The sequence below is a fragment of the Mesocricetus auratus genome, unplaced genomic scaffold (assembly GCF_017639785.1).
Source record: "Mesocricetus auratus isolate SY011 unplaced genomic scaffold, BCM_Maur_2.0 Super-Scaffold_100015, whole genome shotgun sequence".
NCBI lineage: Eukaryota > Metazoa > Chordata > Mammalia > Rodentia > Cricetidae > Mesocricetus > Mesocricetus auratus.
The window spans coordinates 41,892,242-41,915,127 of NW_024429198.1; the positions used below are offsets into that span (position 1 = coordinate 41,892,242).

The window sequence follows — 22,886 nt, forward strand, 5'->3', positions numbered from 1 at the left end:
TTTTGGGTAAAATTATTTTAAAATTTCAATGTGTTGTGCACTTCTCAAATACTGGGTATTTCTTAGAGTTTATTGCTTGCCATGTGTGTTTGAAAATATTTAATGTTGAAGTTCAGTGTTAACTTCGAACATTAGCATTAGATAGCTGAAGGTAAATCGGGTCTGTCTGAAGATCAGTGTTCTAGTCTAAGATGGTTCTGGAAACAGTAAAGTGTGGCTCTCTCCTGGGACTGCCGTCCGCTGTGTGCTGAGAGAAACTTGCCTTTTTCAGGTACTGTACCATATTACAAGTTTTCATGAGTTATTTTTCTGGTTCCTTTTCTTAGTCTGATCTGAAGTGTGTCCAGGATGCCAAAGGAGGTTCTTTCTACAGAGATCATTGTCCTGTGCTAGGTGAGTCAGTAGATTAAAGAAAATTGCCAGCCAATGAGTCAGGTTCATATGATCAGGGTAATGTCTAAAGTGGACAGGAAAAATTGATTATCATTAAAGATATGTAGAGAATTACTTGGTTTCATTTTACTTCTAAAACACTTATTCCCTTTCTGTGGTTTATTTAGATTCACAAGGAGTTATGTCTTGGAAATTGATGTACTGAACTTACACCATTGGAAAGTTCTGTATTAGATTATATCAGTGTTATACCTTACACTACTGAGGAAAGAATTTGACAATTTAGTTAGTGCTTATAGATACCTCACAGTTACTTAAAACTTAATATCTTAGTAAAAGAACATCTCCAAGGGCAACGTAATACAGTAAATATAATTCCAAGTAACGTAAATTCGTTTTGAAAAAGTACAGAATCCAGAGCTGCTTTCATTTACAAATTCATGACTGCTGTTTTCTTGTGATGAAGTCCTCAGGCCAGGCCCCTGCTCTCCTTCCTTGTTCAGGGTCGTCCTCTTTCTGAATCACTTGCCTGTTTTCTTCCAGCATACTTTTGCTTCTTTTTAAAGGGGACTATAGGAGAACACATGCTCTTGGTGAGCACTTACCTTCTTACTTTCTTTGTGCCTTTATCAGAAAAGTATAGGCTTAGTGTGAACTTTTAGGTCCCACAGTGTAGTGTTTTATGGTTTTAAATATTTATCCCAGAGTCTTAGACAAAAGTGTAGATTTTGTTTTTTAGAAATAATATTAAGTATGTCTGAGGAAGAAACAACGTTTTTTCCTTACAGTCTGTGTTTAATTACTATGGTTACTGTGGCTCTGGTACAGTGCTAGTCAACCAAGCAAATCCCTGAGTGTTTTTATCCTCCAGAAGCTGTACCCTGACTTAGGGTTGGTAGTTATTGTAGATTTTGCCTCTGGTAGGAATATCCAGGTGTGGTTTGGGACCTCGTGTGGCGGGGTAGTGGTCCTGCCACACAGAGGGTGATGGATGGTGGGAGGATGGGAAACAGAAACTTGTAGACGTGACTCATTGAAAGTTTTATTGAAGGGGAGGTAAGAAAATAAAGAAGAAATGGAAAATTAACATAGACTTCTAATTAGTCACAATAGCAAGATAGTGATCACATACATGAATGCAGTCAGTCGCATACTACAATGACTGTCTTTTCATTCATCTTTCCCTATTTATTAATTATGCTTTGGAATTACAGGTGAGCAGAATGGCAACAGGAATCCTGGTGGATTGCAAATTGGTGACCTGGTAAATATAGACCTTGACCTAGAAATTGTCCAGTCTTTGCAGCATGGCCACGGAGGATGGACTGATGGGATGTTTGAGACTTTAACTACAACTGGAACTGTCTGTGGCATTGATGAAGATCATGACATTGTAGTACAGTATCCAAGTGGCAATAGGTTGGTACTGTTTCCTGGGTTTTGATGACAACATACAGAGACAAGAGCCTAAATGAAAGCAAGTAATATGCTGTGATTACAGGTTTATTAAAGCCGGTCATTAGGCAGTAGATACAAATTCAGAATGTGTTGGTAAGGCATTGAGGTGTGTGTGTACTTGCGTACTTTAACATTGAAATCCAAGGTAACCTGAAGAGGTTGGTTCTCTCCTTCCATCATAGGAGTTCTAGGGTATGAATTCAGGTTGTCAGACTTGGTGGTAAAAAATGCCTTTACTTGCTGATCCATCTTGCCTATCCCTGTAGATGATTCTTTCAATTCAGAGTCCCTTTCCCTCTGGGTTCACTTTAGAAGAAAATGTTCGTGCATACTTCTAATATTTTATTTATTTATATGTATATGTGCCTGCATGAATTTTTGTGTGCCATGTGTATGAAGGAGCTGTTGGAGGCCAGAGTTTTGCATCCACTGGAATGGACTTAAATGTGGTTGTGAGCTGCCTTTAGGTCCTGGGACTCAAACCCAGGTCTTCCACAAGAGCAGTAAGGCTGTGATACCTTGACACAGTTGCTCATGTTGTGGTGATCCCTATAAATATATAATTGTTTCATTATTACTTCATAACTGTAGTTTTGCTGCAGTTATGAATTGCAATGTGAATGTCCGGTATACAAGATATCTGAGGATACACCGTGAAAGAATTGTCATCCCAAAAGGGTTGCATCCCATGAGTTGAGAACTCTTGTTATATAGGGGATGGTACATTTGATAGGCAGTTTGTCTAGGATAGAATGGTACCTAAATATATGTGATCAGGAGAGAAAGCTTTTCCTTAAGCAGCTCTGCAGAAACCAACTCTATGTGCACAATGATGTATAGTTATGTATTGTATACGTACAAGTAAGCACTGAAAGTTGCATAAAGAAACAGAAGTCATTCAGAATGTAATTGCAGAGGATTGCTTTAGTTTAGTATTTTGAAGTGGTGCAAGGTTTTTCTCCCTGCAATGTTTAAAGATGTAATGAGTGAATTCACTCTTTCTGAGCTTGGTTCTGCTTTTGTAGGTGGACCTTCAATCCTGCCGTTCTCACTAAGGCAAACATTGTCCGAAGTGGGGATGCTGCCCAGGGTGCAGAAGGAGGCATCTCACAGTTCCAAGTGGGTGATCTTGTGCAAGTTTGTTATGATCTGGAAAGAATTAAACTTCTCCAAAGAGGACACGGTGAATGGGCTGAAGCGATGCTTCCAGTAAGTATATGTAAAATAGTTTGGGAAGACATAGTATATTTTGCTTATAGAATTAATTACTTTAGAAACAGTTGGAATTGAAAGTTAGAAAACCACTCAGAATGTAATTACACCACACACACACACACACACACACACACACACACACACACACACACACACACGCGTGTGTGTGTGTGTGTGTTATGTATGTATGTACTAGGCAGCAAGGTATACTCATGCCTAATATATTCCAGTTGGATTAGCCTAGGAAGATCCAGAAGGGGCTAGTATTTCTGATAACAGTGTTAATAATGTATGTAATGTAGTATTAGGAAGGAGAGGATTTCCTGGTATTTAGTTTGCAAATGAGAAAACCTCAGTATGTTGGTATGTATGTGCACCACATGTGTGCTGGTGCCTACAGAGGTCAGAAGAGGGAGTTTGATCCCTTGGGACTAGACTTAGGGTTGATTGTGTGCCTCCACATGGGTGCTGGAGTAGAACTCAGATCCCCCATGCTCTTAATGGTTAAGCTGTCGTTTCAGCCCCATTATTCAGATGGTTTTTAAAAATTACTGTTAAGTTTGTGACTAATAGTCCGTTTGCATATGGTTATCTCTTAAAATTGCTGAGATTAGGAACAAGTAAAATCAACACTTTAAAATACTGCACGTGGTGATACAATGTAATAATTTTTTTTTAGACTTTAGGTAAAGTTGGCCGAGTACAGCAGATTTATTCAGACAGTGATTTAAAGGTGGAAGTTTGTGGCACATCTTGGACGTACAATCCTGCAGCAGTTTCCAAGGTGGCATCTGCAGGATCAGCCATTAGCAATGCATCTGGTGGTATGTTTTGTCTTTTTTCCTTAAAAATAATACCCACTTCTCAGGCTGGGCCTGGTGGTACCCACCTTTAATCCCAGCATTCAGGTAGATCTCTTATTTCAAAGCTAGGCAGCCTACAGAGTTAATTCCTGGACAGCCAGTGCTACACAGAAAAACCCAGACTTGGAAAACAAACAACAGTAGAAATAGTTTCCATGCAGTGATAGTCTTGTATATACACTTGGTTTTCTTCCAGATAACATAGGTTCGCTTGGATATTGAATACTTTGTAAATTTTTCTTTCTTATTTCTCTCCTATTTCCTTCCCCTCCCACCTCTCCCCTTTCCTCCATTTTAGTGCACAAAGTAACCTTGATTCTGGCTGAGGTACGCTGGAAAAATTGATGATTTTGTGCTTTTTCTTGGACATAGCAAGCGTCTCTGCAGATCTGAGACACTTGAATTCTTAGACACTTCAGTTCTTAGGTCTAGTCAGAACCTGTATTTCTGCCAAAAACAACAACAACAACAACAAAAAATAAACCTTTCTTAGCTTACTTTTTATTTCCAACATTATTGCTAGCAGATATCCCGTCTTCCTGTGTCACCCTCCTCCCCCTGCGTGCGTGCGTGTTTTGTTTTTCGAGCAGGGTTTCTCTGTGTAGTTTTGTAGACCAGGCAGGCCTTAAACTCACAGAGATCTGTCTTCCTCTGCCTCCCAAGTCCTGGAATTAAAGGCGTGTGCCACCACTGATTGGCTTTCTTCCTGTATATTTTTATATATCAGTCATATGTTTCTTCTTAGCATTTAATAAGTCACTATGCATACTGTAACATCAGAAACTGGTAAAATGTGAACTTGCTGAGTACTTAGCTAAACTTGTTCCTAATGTTGTTCCTTCATATGCTCCAGCTTTGTGTGCACAGTCAAATTTATTCTGCCTTGTTTTTTTAAGTTACTTATGTCTCCCTTACTTGCCATCTAGTAAGGGAGACAGATCTACATTAGTAAGTGGAATGTACAAAAGAAAACATTAGGTTAGTAGATATGGTGGTGCAAACCTGCACCTGGTATTTCTTAAATGGAGGCAAGAGGATTGGAGTTTGAGGCTAGCCTGGGTACCTAAGACCCTATATCTAAAAAGAAAGAAAGAAAGAAAGATTTAAGATTTATTTTTATACGGCTTTCTACTTTCTCTTTTGGGTTGCAAATTGCTAGTGTATTGATCAAGCTTAAATCAAGCAGTGTTGGGGGCTGGATAGATGGCTCAGAAATTAAGAGCATTGGCTGTTCTTCCAGAGGTCTTGAGTTCAATTCCCAGCAACTACATGGTGGCTCACAATCATCTATAAAGGGATCTGGTGCCCTCTTCTGGCCTGCTGGCTTACATGGTGGCAGGACACTATACATAATCTTGAATAAAAAAGTCTTTAGGGTTGTGTGTACATGTCTTTAATCCCAGCACTAGGGAGGCAGAGGCAAGCGGATCTCTGTGAGTTCGAGGCCAGTCTGGTCTGCAACGTGAGTTCCAGGACAGTCAGGACTATTACACAGACAGTCTCAAAGAACCAAAAATACCTTGTGTTAGGGCTGGAGAGATGATGACTCAGTGGTTAAGAGTGCCAGCTGCTCTTCCAGAGGACCTCAGTTAAAGTTCAACTACCACATGATGTGTGACGACACTCTAGTGGGATCTGATGTCCTCTTCTGGCAACAAGGCATGCACGCAAATAGAGCTCTCATATATCTAATGAATCTTTAAAAAAAAAATCAAACAGTGTTGATTTCTGTTTTGAGGCTAGATGCATCATGCTAACTTGGCTACATATAAAATAAAAAGTAAAGAGTAATTAGTATCTACTCTCAAATAATTGGACTTAACATACCTTGTGATTTTTCTCTTACCCAAATTTTTGATTCCTTTGCTTTTGAGTAATGACTCCAAGAATTAAAGGCTAGAACTTGATACCTCCTGTGTTAATTATACTGTTCAGGAAAAACAGTCAAGTGGTACTTAACAAAGCATGCTATTATCATTTATATGTTCATTCACCTCAAAAATTGATTTGCTCCTAAAGTGTATTTATGTCAAGATCTATAGAATTTTTACTCTTTTTGTTTTTGGGGGGGCCACCACCCAGACCACAAACACACACACACACACACACACACACACACACACACACACACACACACACACACACACACAGAGACATAAGGAGGCTATTTATTATTATGAATACCTGGCTTTGGCTTGTTGCTAGCCAGCTTCTCTTAACTTTAACCTGTCTACCTTTTCTCTCTGGGCTTTTTAAAAATCTTTCTTCTCTTATTTCTTACTTTCCTTCTAACTCTGCTCTGTCTGGCTGGGTGTCTGGCCTCTAACATCCTCCTCTCCTTGTTTTCTCATTGCTTGCTCTTCTACTTTGTTTCTCCTTCTATTTATACTCTGTCTGCCAGTCACACCTCTTCTTGCTCATGCCTTGCTATTGGCTGTCCATCAGGTGTTCTAGACAGGCAAAGAACCACAGCTCCACAGAGTTAAACAGATGCAGCATAAAGAAAAGTCACTCACCTTAAAATAATATTGTACCACATGTCCCCCATTTTGTCTAAATAAAAAGAAAGGGTTTAACTTTAACATAGTAAAACTATATACAACAGAAACAACTATCAAGTAGGAATTAGTTTACAACATTTTGACCATTTGTAGTTTGCATCTTCAGAGAAAATAATGCATTATCTATCCTATCATAGTGAATTCAAAGTTTTATACCTAACTTACTTTCTGTCATATCTAAGGAAAACTGCAGCTGTAATTATCTAGTCTTCAACTCCATTAACGGTACCTGAAGGATATAATGTTGTTTAAATAAACAAAAAGTGCCTTACAAATAACTTCCAAAACTTTAGAAATGACAGAGACATCTGACTCCTTGGACAGTCACCCAAAGTTCCTTTGCAACATTGGTGCATCTGTCTTCAGTCTATAGGCCTGTAGGAGCTGACAGACTTTTCAATGAAGCAGAAATTTGAAAGATAATCCTGCCTATATTGGGAGATTTTCTGTCACTTTCCTATGTCCTGCAGAATGTGTGGTAGTTTCTTCTGTAAAGCAGGAACCCTGAAAGACCACCGTGCCTTGTTCTAGTAAAGTTCAGTGGTCACTTTTCTGTGACTTCTGCTTGTCCAGTCTGCACAGCACACTGAAACAGTCAAGAGAAGTTTCGTTGCCCAGTGGCTAACCTTGCCACAATGAAAGCACATTCCATAAAGAGTTTCTTCAATGCTCATCATCTCTGAAATAAATTGGTGCTGCCAGGAGTAGATGTGTCTCATTGTCATGAAAGCCCTAAATTAACAAAACATTTAAATTACTTTATTCTATATGTTTTTGAAAAATTTGAAGACCATCTGCTTATCTAAAACATATCTTTATTTGAGCTGGAAAACATACCTGACATATCTACAAACTTGATTGTTATAGATGACTAACTCCCGACTTGTGTTTATTATCCTAAATAGTTCATAATGATAGCTTTCAAAAACTAGAATTTTACCTTACATTTTTAAATGACCTGCCTTGGCACAATACCTTAAATGAGCAGAAACATACATATAATATGTTGCAACAAAAAAAACCCTTAAATTGGTATCAATATACAAAAGTCCTCTAAATAAGAGCAAAAACATATATACAGTGCAACAAAATTGACTTTGTATCCATATACCAAAATCCATGCCAAGGCAAAATATCTGAGATTAATAGTTGTTTTTTCCCCCTATATTCCTATATTCCCCTAAATTATAACAAATATGCATGATCCACCAATTAACCAAAGACTACTCACACCCCTTTTTTCTTGGGAATGTGGGCATAGTCTTCTCCATACCACTTCCTGCTGGCTGTGGGCAAAGACGTCCCCCAAAGGTCCCTAAGAAAATTTTTGAGGTAATGACCAAGTCCTGGGAAGACCAGTTACAACCTGTGTTGATAGAATCACCTGCTAAGTTTCACAAAGTCTCCCTTCATCAAATCAGATTCATATCAACCTCTTGTTTCCTGTGGAAACAAAAGCAAAACTGCTTCTCCAAAGTAGTTTAGATTTTCATTTGACAAATACAATTTTTGTTGTTGTTTTTTTTTTTAAAGTTAAGGCATTTTAAAGATATGTAGGCTGGTTCATTTCCACAGTCCCTCTTTCAATTCCAGACATTTTGGCAGCTGTCCTTTGCTTTTCAGCAATCAAAATCCAAAGTCAACACAATACTATACAGAGTTCCCACTCCCTGTGTATTTCCCATCTTTATGGGGCTTTAATTGTCTATACCCATTTTCTTTCTTTCTTCAGTCTATGCACATTGTAAAACAAACTTGATGGAGAATGTCCTTCTGTATATATGTTTCTCTTACTGGTTGATGAATAAAACACTGTTTGACCAATGAGGAAAGAGGGTAGGTGGTACTAGGAGACAAGGAGAATTCTGGGAAAGGTAGGCAGAGAGTGCCTTCCAAAAACAGACGGCATGTAGTCACCAAAGGAGTTACAGGTCGAGGCATTCTCTTGTAAGCCAAGAACACGTGAAAATACATATATTTATAGAAATGGGTTAACAAGACAGAGCCAGCCAATAAGAAGCCCTAGCTTTCGGCAAACAGTTTAATAATTAATATAGCATCTGTGTGTTTATTTGGGGCAGCAGGACCTGGCAGGACAAGAACCTCTGCAATACACACTGGAACCTATTTAGAGGTTTTTCCATCTGGACCTCTTTTAGTTCTTATCTTTTAGCCTTTTTTTTGTTTTGTTTTGTTTTTGTTTTTTTGACTGCACAAGCAAACTTTAGACTGATAAGCTACACCTGGATACTCTGCACGGTTCTCAGCTGGCTCTGTCTGCTCTGGGTTCCTGAGAGACAGACTCTGGTCCTGGTCAGAGTCTCACCAGGAACTACATTTAACTTTCCTAGAGCTCCAGTATGCCAATGCTTGTGATATGGCAGGCATTTTTGCTTAATGTACTAGGTGCTCAAGAGCTCAGTGATTGACAGAAACTGCCCCGCCAGAACGGTATCTTATTTTTAGCTTTCTCAGGCTCTAGGTGGATGTCTGAGCTCCACATTAGTGCCCATTTGCTGTTTTTCTTTCTTAATTGTTGCTGCCTTTTAAGCTATGACTCTCCTATTCAGCAACTGCTAATCCCCTGCTGCCAGCAGCGACTATGCTGCAAAAGCGGAAGCCTGAGGGAATTCTGTTCTCTTAGGCACTGGCTCTTTAAACCTACTAAGAAAACTTAGTTAAAGAACTCAAGATTCAAAGGTTGAGGTAGAATCCTGCTTCCCAGAGAGGTTGAATAGCAAGTAGCTCACCAAGCTCACCTCTTGGAGTCTTCCAAGAAGTTCTTGTGCTTTTTTTCTCACCCTCCTTATAAGCTTTTCTGCATCTGGCTTCTCCCCACAGCTTCCTGTCAGCTAGTTGCTGACCCAGTCTCCTGATCACATCATTAAACAAATGTTCCAGAGCATAGACAAAAGCAACACCTTAAAATAATATTCTACAGCAAAGACTTTATAGAAGTTATATTGTTTCTGAATCATAACTGTTGCTCTTTTGAGTTTTACACAGTCCATAGTATTCTATGGTCCGTAGTTTTGTATGGTCTGTGCTGTAGAACTAAGACCTAAAAGACATTTGTATCACTGTGGGATCCCCATGGTTACTATGTTTGTTTATGGTATCATTAGTATGACTTTAAATCTGAAATTGTTTTAGTCTGTCACTCTTTACTTTTTCTGCATTTATAACTTGAAATACATGATTTTAAAACATGGGTTGATTTTAGTGTAGCTTGGTATTAAGGCTTATCACTTACATGGATTGTTGTCTGTATAGTGTAGAAATAGTAAAAAAGGAAAAGCATTTAGACCCAAGGAGAACATCTGTTCCTCTATTAGCAGTTTGTTTTGTGCTTTGCAGAAAGACTCTCGCAGCTTCTGAAGAAATTATTTGAAACCCAAGAGTCTGGTGACCTCAATGAAGAGCTGGTTAAGGCTGCTGCCAATGGGGACGTGGCTAAAGTGGAGGATTTGCTGAAGAGACCAGATGTGGATGTGAGCATTTAAAAAAACTTGGAGGCTATGCAAAAATCGTAGTTTAATAATTTTAACAAAGGCTAAAGTCTTCCAGCCTTTTAGAATTGGCTCTTTCAGTTGATGAAGAGTATGAACCTATTTTTATTCTTCATGTGGATAGTGTTTTGCAGTACTGGTTATTGAAACTACTCTTTCTCCAGCACCTATCCTCACCTTCCATTGCCAAAGGGGTTGTTTGTTTTTTTTGTATCTGTTTCTGTGTCAATGTTTGCTTGTTTTAATTATTATAGTTTTGGGTATATCTTGAAGTCAGTACGCTCTGCTTTGTTCTTCCTGCTCAAGGGATGTGTGTGTGTGTGTGTGTGTGTGTGTGTGTGTGTGTGTGTGTGTTTACACATAGCTTTTAGGCTTTGGTTTTTTGTTTGCTTGTTTTTTTAATAGTATTTTTATTTACCTGTAGAAACTTTATACATTTGTGCAGTATATTTCTATCATTACCCTCCTTCAACTCTTCCGACTGCCTTCAACCTCATCTCTCAATTTCATGCCTTCCTTAAGAAAAAAATGTTATTAATAACTTTGAGGACAAGTAGTTCTGCCCATACATGTCTGTGACATGGATGTGGTGCCATCCCCTGGCATAGGCAACCAACTAGTGACCATGTTAAACAGTGACTTTCCTCCTCAGCAGCTATCAATTGCCTATCAACTCCTCTAGGGGTGCGGTTCCACCCCTTTCCATCCATGCTGGAATCTTGACTTCTTGATGTTGTGCTAACTATAGCTACTGCAGGTTGATGTGTGTAGCAGCTATGTCTTACCAGAACCCAGCATTTCACAGCTGCCCTCCCCCTTCTCTGGCTCCACCCTTCTTCCTTGATATTCCTTGAGTGTTGGATTGAGGGACAGCTCATCCACAGCTGAGTATTCACTGTTGTTTATACTCAGAACTGTGACCAGTCGTGAATCTCTACACTAACCATTGTCCATTGAAATAATAAGCTGCTCTGACTAAACTTGAGGACAGCACAAACTGTGTAGAAACATTAGAACTTAGAGGACAGTTTAATAGCAAGACCTTTTAGCAGAACAGTAGTAGCAGGTTCCCTGTTGTTTTGCACTCGGTACAGGGACTGCACCTTAAGCACAACCAGCGATTGCAACTCTGCAGGTACCAGCAGTGGCATGGCCTCAACCAGGCAAGAATTCTGTTCCTTCAAGCACAGGCTCTGTCATGGCTACTAAAGGAAACTATCTAAATTTCTATTATTCTATAGAACTCAGGATTCAAAGGTTGAGGTGAAGTACTGCTAGCTCAGCGAGGCTGAAGAGCAAGTAGGTAACCTTTTCTCCTTGCTCGTGTCACCAGGAAAAAGGGGTCATCCTTCTGCTCAGCCCTCAATGAAGAACCCATGCTACACATGGTTCCCTCCCTACCACTTCTGTGGTAGTTAGTTGCTGACTCAGCTTCTTGACTCCAGGTCAATTTTATTTAATCAAACAAATGTAAGACGTCTTTATATTGTTAACAAAAGCAGCAGAAACAAAAACATCCCTTTGCCCCGTTGAAATAACATTTCACAGCAGCTCCCCCTGTAGGCCTGTGATACAGGCACAGCTTATTTTTTACAGTACTAGGCGTGAAAGCCTTCGTTTATAGCAGGCCTTATATCCAATTAGAAAGTAGTTGGTTACTCTCATAACTGCAGTGCCACTATTGAACCAGGCAGGTTAGTATTGTAGCACTGTTGTGCCTGCACTATCACAGACAAGGAAGGATGGAAGGAAGTTGGTTTGTTTGGAAATTATATAATGTAGAAATCAACAATTTACACATAAATAATGGATCAAGGAAAAGTAAAACAAACTTAAAAGGTCTTGAAATAAAAATGTAAATATAACATAAACAAAAATCTGGACTAGGACAAAAGCAAAGTTTACAACAATGAAAGCAAAATGCACCTTCCCAGGCAGGTCAGTCGTATAGCAATCAGGGTCAGTTGTTGGGTAAGGCCATTGGAGTATCCTACAGAACACAGCACCTTTTGGCACAATGTCAGCTAGATAGTAGGGAGCGTCTCCTAGTCCATTTGAGGTTGATTTTTATGTGTCTTGCCATCCAGGGTTGGTGGTATCTCTTGTCTTGTTGAGGCAGGATCTTATTTTGTAGCTTTGGCTGGCTAGCTCTGAACTCTGTGTAATCCAGGCAGGCCTCAAATTTGTATTTTTCCTGTCTCTACTTCCTGAGCACTGGGGTTACAGACATGAAGCACCATGTTTGGCTTTTGCTGCTGTTTTGTTTGTTTGTTTGTTTTTGATGGTTCTGGAGATTGAACCCATAGGCTTAAATGTGCTGGACAAGTGCTCCGCCAGAGTTTACACCCCCCAGTTTCTGCCTTTTTCATGTAGGTGATTGTTACAGCCTTGTCGTAGTGGGTTTGTCATTCCACAGATTGTTGGTTGTATTTATATTTTTGTTTCAAGAGCTTTGAAATTTCCTTTAACTTGATCCAGTATTTATGTATAAATTGTTGATTTCTACAAACATTGTATAGTTTCCAAACCTCTTTTTTTTCTGTACTGTGGTAAAAAAAATTGATTTATTCTAAAGGTTTTGTTGGAAGTTTTGTTTTAGACTATCATATAATGTATCTGAGAGAGTGTTCTGTGTGCTGTTAAGAAAGATGTTTATTCTGCACTGTTTGAATGAAATGCTGTATAGATTTCTTTTAGTTTCTCTGTAGTCTAAGGTGTGGCTTATCTGCTTTTCCTTTGATTTTTGTCTGTGGATGATCTTTCTGTCTGCTGCTGAAAGTGAAATGTTAAATCCCTACTATTTCTGTTTGTCTTAGTTAAGGTCTCTATTACTGCAGTGAAACACCATGACCAAAAGCAAAGTTGGGGAGGAAAGGAGTAGCTTATACTTCCCTATCACTGTTCTTCATCCATGGAGGTCAGCACAGGCACTCAAGCAGGGCAGGAACCTGGAGGCAGGGGCTGATGCAGAAGCCATACAGGGGTGCTGCTTACTGGCTTGCTCCCCATAGTTTGCTCAGCCTGCTTTCTTATAGAACCCATGGCCACCAGCCTAGGGATGGCTCCACCCACAATGGGCTGGGCTGTCTCAATAAATCACTAATTCAGAAAATGAGTTGCCTACAGCCCCATTTTTTGGAAGCATTTTCTTAATTGAGGTTCCCTTCTCTCAGATGACTTTAGCTTGTATTAAGTTGACATAATATTGAGCCAGTTCCAGGACAGTCTCCAAAGCAACAGAGAAATCTTGTCTCGAACCCCCCCCCCCACCCCAAAAAAAGAAAGTAGAAATTAACTCAATTGAATATTTGGGTGAATTTCTTGCCTACTACATGGTCCTACTATGTGCTCCAGTGTTCTTCAGCTTGTCATGTAGCTCAGGCCTGCCTCAAACTCTTTGCCTTTTTTTTTTTTTTTCCTACTTTGGATTTGAAGTCTGTTTTCTCTGATATAAGTAGGGTGATTACTGCTTTCTTAGATTTCCATTTTCATGGATTATCTTATTCTATCCCTATACTTTGAGTCTCTCTGTGTATCATTAGAGATGGAATTTGTTTCTTGTAAGCAATATATAGTTAGGTCTTAGCTGTTTATTTATTTTTTTTAGATTATAGTGTGCTTGGCCAAGTCTGTGTTTTTTTATCAAAACTTTTGAAGATTTATTTACTATGCATATAGTATTATGCCTGCATCCTAGAAGACAGCACCAGATCCCATTATAAATGTTTATGAGCCACCATGTGGTTGCTGGGAATTGAACTTAGAGCTTCTGGAAGAGCAGCCAGTGCTCTTAATCTCTGAGCCTTGTCTCTAGCCCAAGTCTCTTTTGATTAGAGAATTTAGTCAGTTTACCTGATCTTAAGGTTACCTTTAACAATGTGATTTAAATTCTTTGTATTAAAAATTTATAGCAAAGTTTCGTTTTACTTCTGTCAAGAGTCCATTTAAGCATAGTCATTTGAGTTCATAAAGAAAATGCATGTCAGGAAACTTACCCAAACATTTATTTTTGTGATGTATCAGTAATTGCCATTATTTTCTTTTTGAGGATTTAGTTGATTTTTAAGTTTTCTAGGCTGTCTCATGCTTTCTGAGTAATTCAGACAAGTCAAGTCCTGTGTCATGTTTATTCTAATAATTTGTGTTGAGGCTATATATATATTGTAACTTATGTTTTATTTGCAGTTAATTTATTCAAGCTAAGTAGACACTTTTCGGAATGGAAAAGTAAAGGGTGAGGGACTGGGAAGATGGCTGAGTCAGTAAAGTGCATGTGTTCAAGCCTGTGGACCTGTGTTTGATCCCTAGCACCTGCATTTAACCTGCAACGAGCTGGTGTGGTGGTATACCTATAATCACAGTTCTGTGGAGGCAGAGAAGGAAGAGCCCTGGAGTTTGCTGGGTAGATATTCTGGGTGAACCAGTAAGTGTTCCAAAACAGTAAGGTGGTGAGCAGTTGAGGAAGACACCCTGGTTTGGACATCGGCCTCCACATGCATGTGTGTACAGACACACATCCTTCTTTGTCTCTAAATAATGTCGTGACATTTGTAATGTCAAATTAATTTCAAAGATTCATATGCTGTACATGGCATAAAAATCCATATATATTTTAGCTATTTCTGATTTGTGACATTTGTTAACTTTTTTCCTTTCTTTTTTAGGTAAATGGGCAGTGTGCTGGCCACACAGCTATGCAAGCTGCTAGTCAAAATGGACATGTTGATATTTTGAAGTTACTTTTGAAGCAAAATGTAGATGTAGAGGCAGAGGTATGTAAATTAAACTTGAAAACATTTTAAGTAAACTTTTTCTAGAAATCTATATAAGATGGAATTTCATTCTTGAAATTCAGTATTCACCTAGTGTTGTCCAGATTCAAATAAAAAAATTGAGAAACAATACTTAAAAGCTTTCTGCTGCTTCTTTTTTTCTACTTCTCCCCCTCATTTTAATGATTCCTCAATCATTTCCTTCTACTAGGGTTGAAACACTGTTGAGCCCTGCTGTGCTCACCCATAGTTCCTATTAGAAATCGAGATCCTCCTGCCTCTGCCTCCTTCAGCAAATCCTACCGGTGATGTACACTACCACAACCGGCCAGTTCCTATTAGAAACATATTAAAAGAATGTATATCCTTGGGATCAAGGTCTTTCCTATCTAACACTAAGAGGTCCTTTTTTTCTTACAATGTGTTTGTCATTTGCTTAACCTCTTTATTCTATTTGAAGTGTTCACAGTGCTTTTATCCGTACAGTAAGCTGATATTTCCTGTCCCAGCTGCCCAGTCTCAGATAACAACTCTGAGGCTTATTTTAATTGCAATGCTTGGTGAATAACTTGGGCTTAATACTAACTACCTCTTACATTTTAAGTTAACTTATAGTCTTTATTTGCATTCTGCCACATGACTGTACCTTTATTAACATGGCATGTTCATCTCCTGCTCCCTCTGTGTCTGCTGTCATCTCCTGACTCCGCCCTTCCTCATCCCATCATTCTCAGTTTGGCTCTCCTGCCTAACTTTATCCTGTTCAGCTATTGGCCAGTCAGCTTGTTTATTAAACCAGTCACGTGGCATATATTTACACAGTGTAAAGGAATATTCTACAGCAAGTGCACATGCTTAACTTTGTGTGTATTATAAAGGGCAATAAATACTATCATTGGCGTTTTACCTGACACCTATTCTCTATATGAAATAAGAATGTTAGCTTGTTTTATTAAGTGTAACATTGCAAACTAACAACAACAAACCAAAGAAAAATCCCCCTAAAATGGACATCAGGATTGTATTTATTCTAGTTTAGACACACAGGAAATGTAGTAGAGTTGCCCTTCAAACTCTTCCTATGGGAGGAGTTTAAATATTTCACTTGCTAGAGAGTCCCCCCCCCATCTTTAAAAAGAAAGTCTTCCTGATCTTAGGTTACTTTCTTTTTTTGCCTCTGATTGTTTGTCTTATTGGACACCTAAACAGCTTAATGGTGTTTTACCACTAAATAGTTCATTTTTGATGTTGCAAAATAGTACATGCTCTTGACCGCTGAGCCATCTCTCCAAACCTAGGTACTTAAAGTTCAAATCAATGCTGAAAAAGATGCCAGTTATATGACAGCAATTTTTACTGTGATGTTTTATTATGAATGGAATATATAACTTGAATTTTCATTTGCAGTAGTATAAAAGTTGCAGGTATCATGGCACCTATCTGTATTTTCAGCACTTGGGAGACTGAGGCAGGAGAATTGCTCTAAGTCTGAGGACTTCCATGGTTATATAGGAACACTTTTTTCACAAAACCAATATATATAGTAAGCTATTTTTGTTGTGTACAAGAAGACTTGTTAATTTTAGTGTTTTGTCAGTGGAGAACAATTAGTTTTATTTTGTTATTGTTTTGGTTGGATTTAGGGGAATAGAATGAAATTGAGTTGAATATCTCATTTTAAATTTAGTGATTCTAGAATCCATATTTGTAACAGCTAGTGAAATACCAGTGCCCTTCTGAAATCAGAGAGCTAAAGAAACAAGAGTCTGAAGCTATATTTCTTTTTGCTTAATTAAGAACAATAAGAGCCTCTGTACTGGCAACATGGGATCATTCTGTATTTGTGTATCTAGAGCTCCTTGTCCCTGGGAGATGACCTATAGAATAGGGTGTAGTGAGGAGTTTGTAATAACATTGACATTACTTTCATAAGTTTAGTCTCCTGTTTATTTGACTTCAGATAGAAAATAAATGGTCAGTTAATACTATAAACAGATTGGAGCTAGAGCTGTGTGCTGTAGGTCGGATGTGTGTAAATAGTCCTTCAGTTTGGAAACTAGGACAGTGAGAATCTGGGGACTTGTGTTGTACTCCTTGTTTTATAAATTATTGCAGATTTATATAATTTGTAAAAGTAGTGTGAAGTCATGTTTCTATGTCAGGATGAATTTAATAAATTTCTTGGAATCTCTGAGAAGGATAAGATGTAACCCTTATTCAGAATGAACAAAGTAGACAGGAACAACTTTAGCAGGTCTTGAAGTGAATTGATTGGGAAACTTGCTGTCCACAGGCATTATATTCTGCTTTCCCAGGTAAAGCCTTGTCTGTGTTTTCCCATCTGGGGCCTTTTTCTTTCCCGACCCTGTCAGACTGTTGATTTAGAGGGAAGGGAGGGAGGGAGGCTCTGCAGACAGCCAGTTTAGGGTTTGATTTTGTTTTTAAACCTAAATAATTAGATCTTTACATTCTTGGAGATAAGCATAATATATTTCCTAATTTCTGAACAATTGTTCAGAAGATCAAAATGATAAAAGTTCAACATTTTGCTACTGATGCTATACTTGGGTTTACTTAACATTTGGAGAGTGATTACCTTTGACATCACTTCAAGAAAAAATTGTATTTTTGCTAATGTCAGTTTTTTTTAATGGCAATCAGCAAATAAAAGGATGTTTATTATTCAAAACATGACAACACAAAACCCAGTCTCCAAAATGTTAGAAGAAAAATACATTTAACTAAAATATAAATATAACTCATAGTTCAAAATAGACACAAAATTCATCGGTATTTTCTTCTTCCTCATAAGAACTCACATTAGTGGCTCTTGGGCTGTGGCTAGACTACACATCATATTTTCATTCCTGTTTCTTTGACTTAGGAAAAGCTCAGAAAGCTATTTTGGAAAGTTGGCTTTGTCTAGGCATGGCTTACTGAGCCCAGGTTTGCTTTCTATTTCTTCCTCAATGTACAGGTTAAGGTATCGAGGCCTGTGAAAACTTGAAATTGCCCAGATGGGGGAAATTTCGAGTCTCTTCAGGGACTCAGGAATTTTCCTTTTCCTCATTGATAAGGTATAAAGATGTGGAGGTTTGGATGAATGCTCTTTATTTTTAGATACAATACAAACATTCTTAGGTTGTTAGGAAACATAGATTGATTTTACTAAGGTTTAGGAAGACTTCTTGAGTTGAAGGTTAAGTAGTAGGATCGAGATGAGGCTTTATCATATTCCCCAAATTTTCCCTCCTTCCCCTTGTCCCTCCTTCCATCCTTCCCTCATGTTCATGTTTGTATGTATGGAAACTACTTACTGATTGAGCTACCTTCCCTGCCTCATAAACCCAAAATTTAGATATTTTTTTGCATCTAAAATGATACTGGGCAGAAAGTTTGATTGTAAAATTCTTCTGTTACAGCCCACTGGTATCATTGCAATGCAGCGAGTAAAATTACTTTCATTCTTTAAAAACACAAGTTTCTGTTTCCTTGTCTGTGATAATATTTTAAAGGAGTGCACCAGTTTTAACATGATACTTTGTATCAGTTAGTTGTATGTATTCTAACTAAAAAATTTCAATGGACAGAAGTAGACAATACAGGGTTTTTTTGTTTGTTTGTTTCTTAAAACAGATGTTATTAACCAGGTGGTGGTGGTGCACACCGTTAATCCCAGCATTCAGGTGGCAGAGGCAGGTGAATCTCGGAGTTCAAGGCCAGCCTCTGGTCTACAGGAGTTTCAGGACAGCCAGGGCAACACAGAGAAATCCTACTTCAAAGAAACAAAATACAAAACAAAACAAACTCAGTAAAACAAAAAGAGATGTTACTTCTGGTCAGTTCTACTTATCTCATTAGTGAAAACAACAAAACTGTAATAGTGGAAAGGAATAGGAATCTTTGTCTTAAATACAAAGCAGGACCCAAAATTCCACCATCAAAATAGCTTTAGATACTTGTTCCCAGAGTAATTGAAGTTGCTGTTAGAGACTCCTCGTCCTTAAAAACTGAAGCTGTTGAAGACCTGGAATGTCAGCTGTAGACAGGAGGGAGTAGAGTGCTAGGTGCTCTGTGGCAGCCAGACTCTCATTCCTGAAGGTCACCTGCTGCTTCAACACCTGCCTGGACTCATTGCCTTCCCTACATCCTCTCTTAAATACTCTCCACCTGTCAGCACAGGATCGCTTGTACTCACAAAGTATTGCCCAACTGTAGCAGTCACAAATACTCAGTAGATTGAAAAGATGAATAGCACAGTGCTTCACCAGCCACGGTGAGATGAAGGCAGAAATCAAGCAGAAGGGTGGCAAGAGTCAGTCTGTGTCACAGAGTGAGAGACAGCAACACTGCCGAGCAGAGACCTCTGTCTGGCATCAAAATGAAGTTGAGGCGGGGTGAGCTGTGGTAATGAGTCAGGCGCCAGTTAGTTGGCGAAGAGAGAATAGATTGGAAATCATTTCAGGAATAATAGCTGAAGATTGTGGTAGACATGTGCGGGGACTGAGAGAGGAAGCAGATGCTTGCAGGCGGTGGGGCACAGATTTTGCTGACCGTATGTATGACTGTGGTTTTCTTAGGCAGGATAAGGGCAGCTGCAATAGCAACAGGTTTTAGATGCTGGAAAGGACAGAAAGGGGTAGGAAAGTGGGGGTTGGGGTTAGGGCTAGTCTAAGGACCCTCCACAGAACCTTATGTGGACAGCACAGAGATAGGCTCTGCTGTAAGCTTACTCAGAATAATTCAGAAGAAAGCAAGAAAACTTACAAGTACACTGATTTTCCAATTTAGAAGAGAACCCTAGAACCAGATGTAATTGTAGTCTCATATGTATGTGCTATAATCTTTAACTTTTTTCTTTAATGTCATATATCAAGGTTTAAAGTTTTTTAGTATTTGTTTTTACATAAACAAACTGTTAATAGGTTCTGTGTAGCATGTTTTGCGTGTGTGTGTGTGTGCGTGTTTCCTTTTTTTCTTTCTCTTGCTTATTCTCTCTCCTCCCTTCCTCCCCACCTGCCTACCTTTCTTGCTTGTCTGTCTTAAGACAGAATCTCACTCACTGTATAGCCCAGGCTAGCCCAGAACTCATTATATAGTCCAGGCTGGTCTTGAAATTGTCGTCCTCCTGCTGTAGCCTCCTTAGTGCTGGGATTATAGGTGTGTGGCACTATGCCTGGCTTCAGTTAATAGTTTTCTAACAGCCGTAAGTATAATAAATTAATATTCTTTTTTTTTTTTTTGTTTTACGAGACAGGGTTTCTCTGTATTGTTTCGGAGGCTATCGGTCCAGCCTGGCCTCGAACTCACAGAGATCCGCCTGCCTCTGCCTCCCGAGTGCTGGGATTAAAGGCGTGCGCCACCACCGCCCCAGCATAAATTCATATTCTTAAATAATTCCTATTTTACTTAATTGGTATTAGTGGATTGCTTCTTTTTTAAATGGAAAGATAAAGATTATACTAGAGGGGTTGGAGGGATGGCTCTGGTTAGGAGCCTGTACTCCTGAGTTCAGTTTCCAGCAGCCATGTGGAGTGTCTCACTTGCCCAGGGATTGACAAATGCCTTTGGCATCCAAGAGTACCTGCACTCAAAAGCATTTCCACAAACTAACACTCACGTGCCCTTTCTGTCGCCCACCACACACACAGAATTTTAAAAATTGTAATAGGAAAAAACATTCATATTGGAGATTAGGCAAATCAGTTATCTATCCTTGTGTGCCTGTGTGTATACCTGTACATGTGCTTGTTTTTCTGGAATATGTGACTACAGTGCTGCTCGGAATTCTGAGAGTAGAACCTTTTATGTGATTGCTTGGTAGTCCTTCATTCTCAGTATTGATTGGTAACAAAAACTCTTAATTTGATTCAGCTGGAAATATTCACAAGGTAGAAATTTCCTGCTTTTTCAAGAAATGTTCATTGAACCTCATTCCTGTATAAATACTACCCTTGACATCTGTTGGAAAGTAACCGTCAAATACTTTAAAACAAAAACTAACAACGAAAAGCTATCTTGAATTCAGTGCCTGTTTTGTACCCATTCACTTGTTTTAGATGTATTTAATTCCAGCAGTATTTACTTATGTCATCCTTGAAAAGTAGCTTAAATAGTCTTGGGCACCAAGTGAGTTCAAGCTCTGTAAAACCTAGGGAATCTGCTAGGTATTGATTGAGAGTCACTTTTGGAGGGAAGCTTGAATAGGCTTCATAGAGTGTTGTTATTTCAAGAGTGTAGTATTTCATGAATACAGAAACATTACGGTATCCTTCTCTATGCATATCTACCTCTGCAAAGGTAATGGTACTAATTATATGTAAATAAAAATGTTACATAATATATATTCCCTTTATTGTATAGTACAAACATTTTTCTGTAGCATTAATATAGTTAATATAAAATCAGGAGTCAGATATCAGGGTAAAAACCTGGAAGTTCAGAGAATTGATAGCAGTCATCAGTTGCTTCCTACCTGTCTCCTTCCTCCATCCCAAAGGCTGAGATCCTCTCTCTGCCCCACCCTATCACTTCCTGTCCACACCCATAACCCAAGGCTGGTTTGTGCAACCACTGCCCAGATTCTTTTTTTTTTTTTTTGGTTTTACGAGACAAGGTTTCTCTGTATTTTGGAGGCTGTCGGTCCAGCCTGGCCTCGAACTCACAGAGATCTGCCTGCCCCTGCCTCCCGAGTGCTGGGATTAAAGGCGTGCGCCACCACCGCCCGGCTACTGCCCAGATTCTATGGTTAACTAGTGGCTAGCTCCATCCTCGGATCTCCAGGCAAGGCTTTATTTGTCAGAACACAAACAAAATATCACACATTTCCCCCTTTTTGTCTAAATAAGCGAAGGTTTAGGAAAACTATACATAGTAAGTCAATAACTATATACAGGCAAGAATTATATTAACACTGTCTAGTCCATTTACATTTGACAAATTCAAAAAAAAATACTCATTTACCTATCCTTTATCTTGGTCCAAAGTGTTATAGTTTCTTACCTATGTAAAAAGTTAATCTTGTCTCTTTAGAAATAAGATTATCATATACAGTATGGCAAACAAAGTTTAATTCCTCTGAAAGAGTTTTAGAATTTTGGAAGTGTGGAATTTACTAATTCAGTCTTTATTTCTTTTTATATATTTATACATTAGTTAAGTTTTTTTCTGTTCTCAAATATACAGAACTGGGAATGTTCAGCACTTAGATGTAACTCTGACTAATATTATGTAATTTCTACTTAAAGGTAATTAAGACCACATTGTTTTGATACTTTTTGTTAGCACTCGACTGATGCTAATGTAGTTTTCGTGTAATTTAAGAGTATTGAGCCTGGTTTAGTTGTGCATGCTGGGAATACCAGGACTGAGGCAGGAGGGTTCAATGCTAACTGAGGCTCCATGGTGAGATCTTGTCTGAAAGGCTATTTGTTTTTTTGTTTGATTTATTGAGACAGGATTTCTCTGTGTAGCTTTGGAGGCTGTCCTGGCGCTGTTCACAGAGATCCGCCTGCCTCTGTCTTCTGAGTGCTGGGATTAAAGGTGTGTGCCATCACTGCCTGGCTGAAAGGTTCCTTGTTAAGAGATGGGTGTACGTAAGCTGTAGAGTATGTGCCTTACCTATATGCAACTCTAGGTTTGATCCCCTAGCAATAGAATTTTGATAAAGTGCCACTAGTATTAATAGGCTTAGGTCCAGTTTACATATGGTATAATGTAACTGATCTAGTTTTATCATTTGTTATTGTTCATGTCAATTTAGAGCTATTTTATTGGTTTCACTGTTTTTATATATCCCAACAATTTTTCTGAAGTTAATCTGGTTCGTGGTGTTTTACAGATTCAGCTTTTCTTTCTTAACTCTTTACTGATTGAACTTTCATGCTGATGTTCAGGATAAAGATGGAGATCGAGCCGTTCACCATGCAGCCTTTGGAGATGAGGGTGCTGTTATTGAAGTCCTGCACCGAGGCAGTGCTGACCTGAATGCTCGTAATAAGCGTAGGCAGACACCTCTGCATATCGCTGTCAATAAAGGCCATCTTCAGGTTGTGAAGACGCTGCTGGACTTTGGTTGTCACCCCAGTCTCCAGGTAAGACTTGTAAGGAAGATAC

General features: G+C 38.8%; 1 protein-coding gene across 1 annotated transcript in view; it reads left to right on the forward strand.

Annotated features, from left to right (window-relative positions):
* Mib1 (MIB E3 ubiquitin protein ligase 1) overlaps positions 1 to 22,886 on the forward strand; it is a 96,061-nt gene that overhangs the window by 31,289 nt on the left and 41,886 nt on the right. Inside the window, exons 5-11 of the mRNA XM_005065382.4 lie at positions 327 to 393; positions 1,608 to 1,812; positions 2,877 to 3,060; positions 3,746 to 3,890; positions 9,848 to 9,981; positions 14,664 to 14,771; positions 22,667 to 22,864. Of these exons, the coding sequence (XP_005065439.1) occupies positions 327 to 393; positions 1,608 to 1,812; positions 2,877 to 3,060; positions 3,746 to 3,890; positions 9,848 to 9,981; positions 14,664 to 14,771; positions 22,667 to 22,864 (1,041 nt within the window). The remainder of the gene's footprint in view (positions 1 to 326; positions 394 to 1,607; positions 1,813 to 2,876; positions 3,061 to 3,745; positions 3,891 to 9,847; positions 9,982 to 14,663; positions 14,772 to 22,666; positions 22,865 to 22,886) is intronic.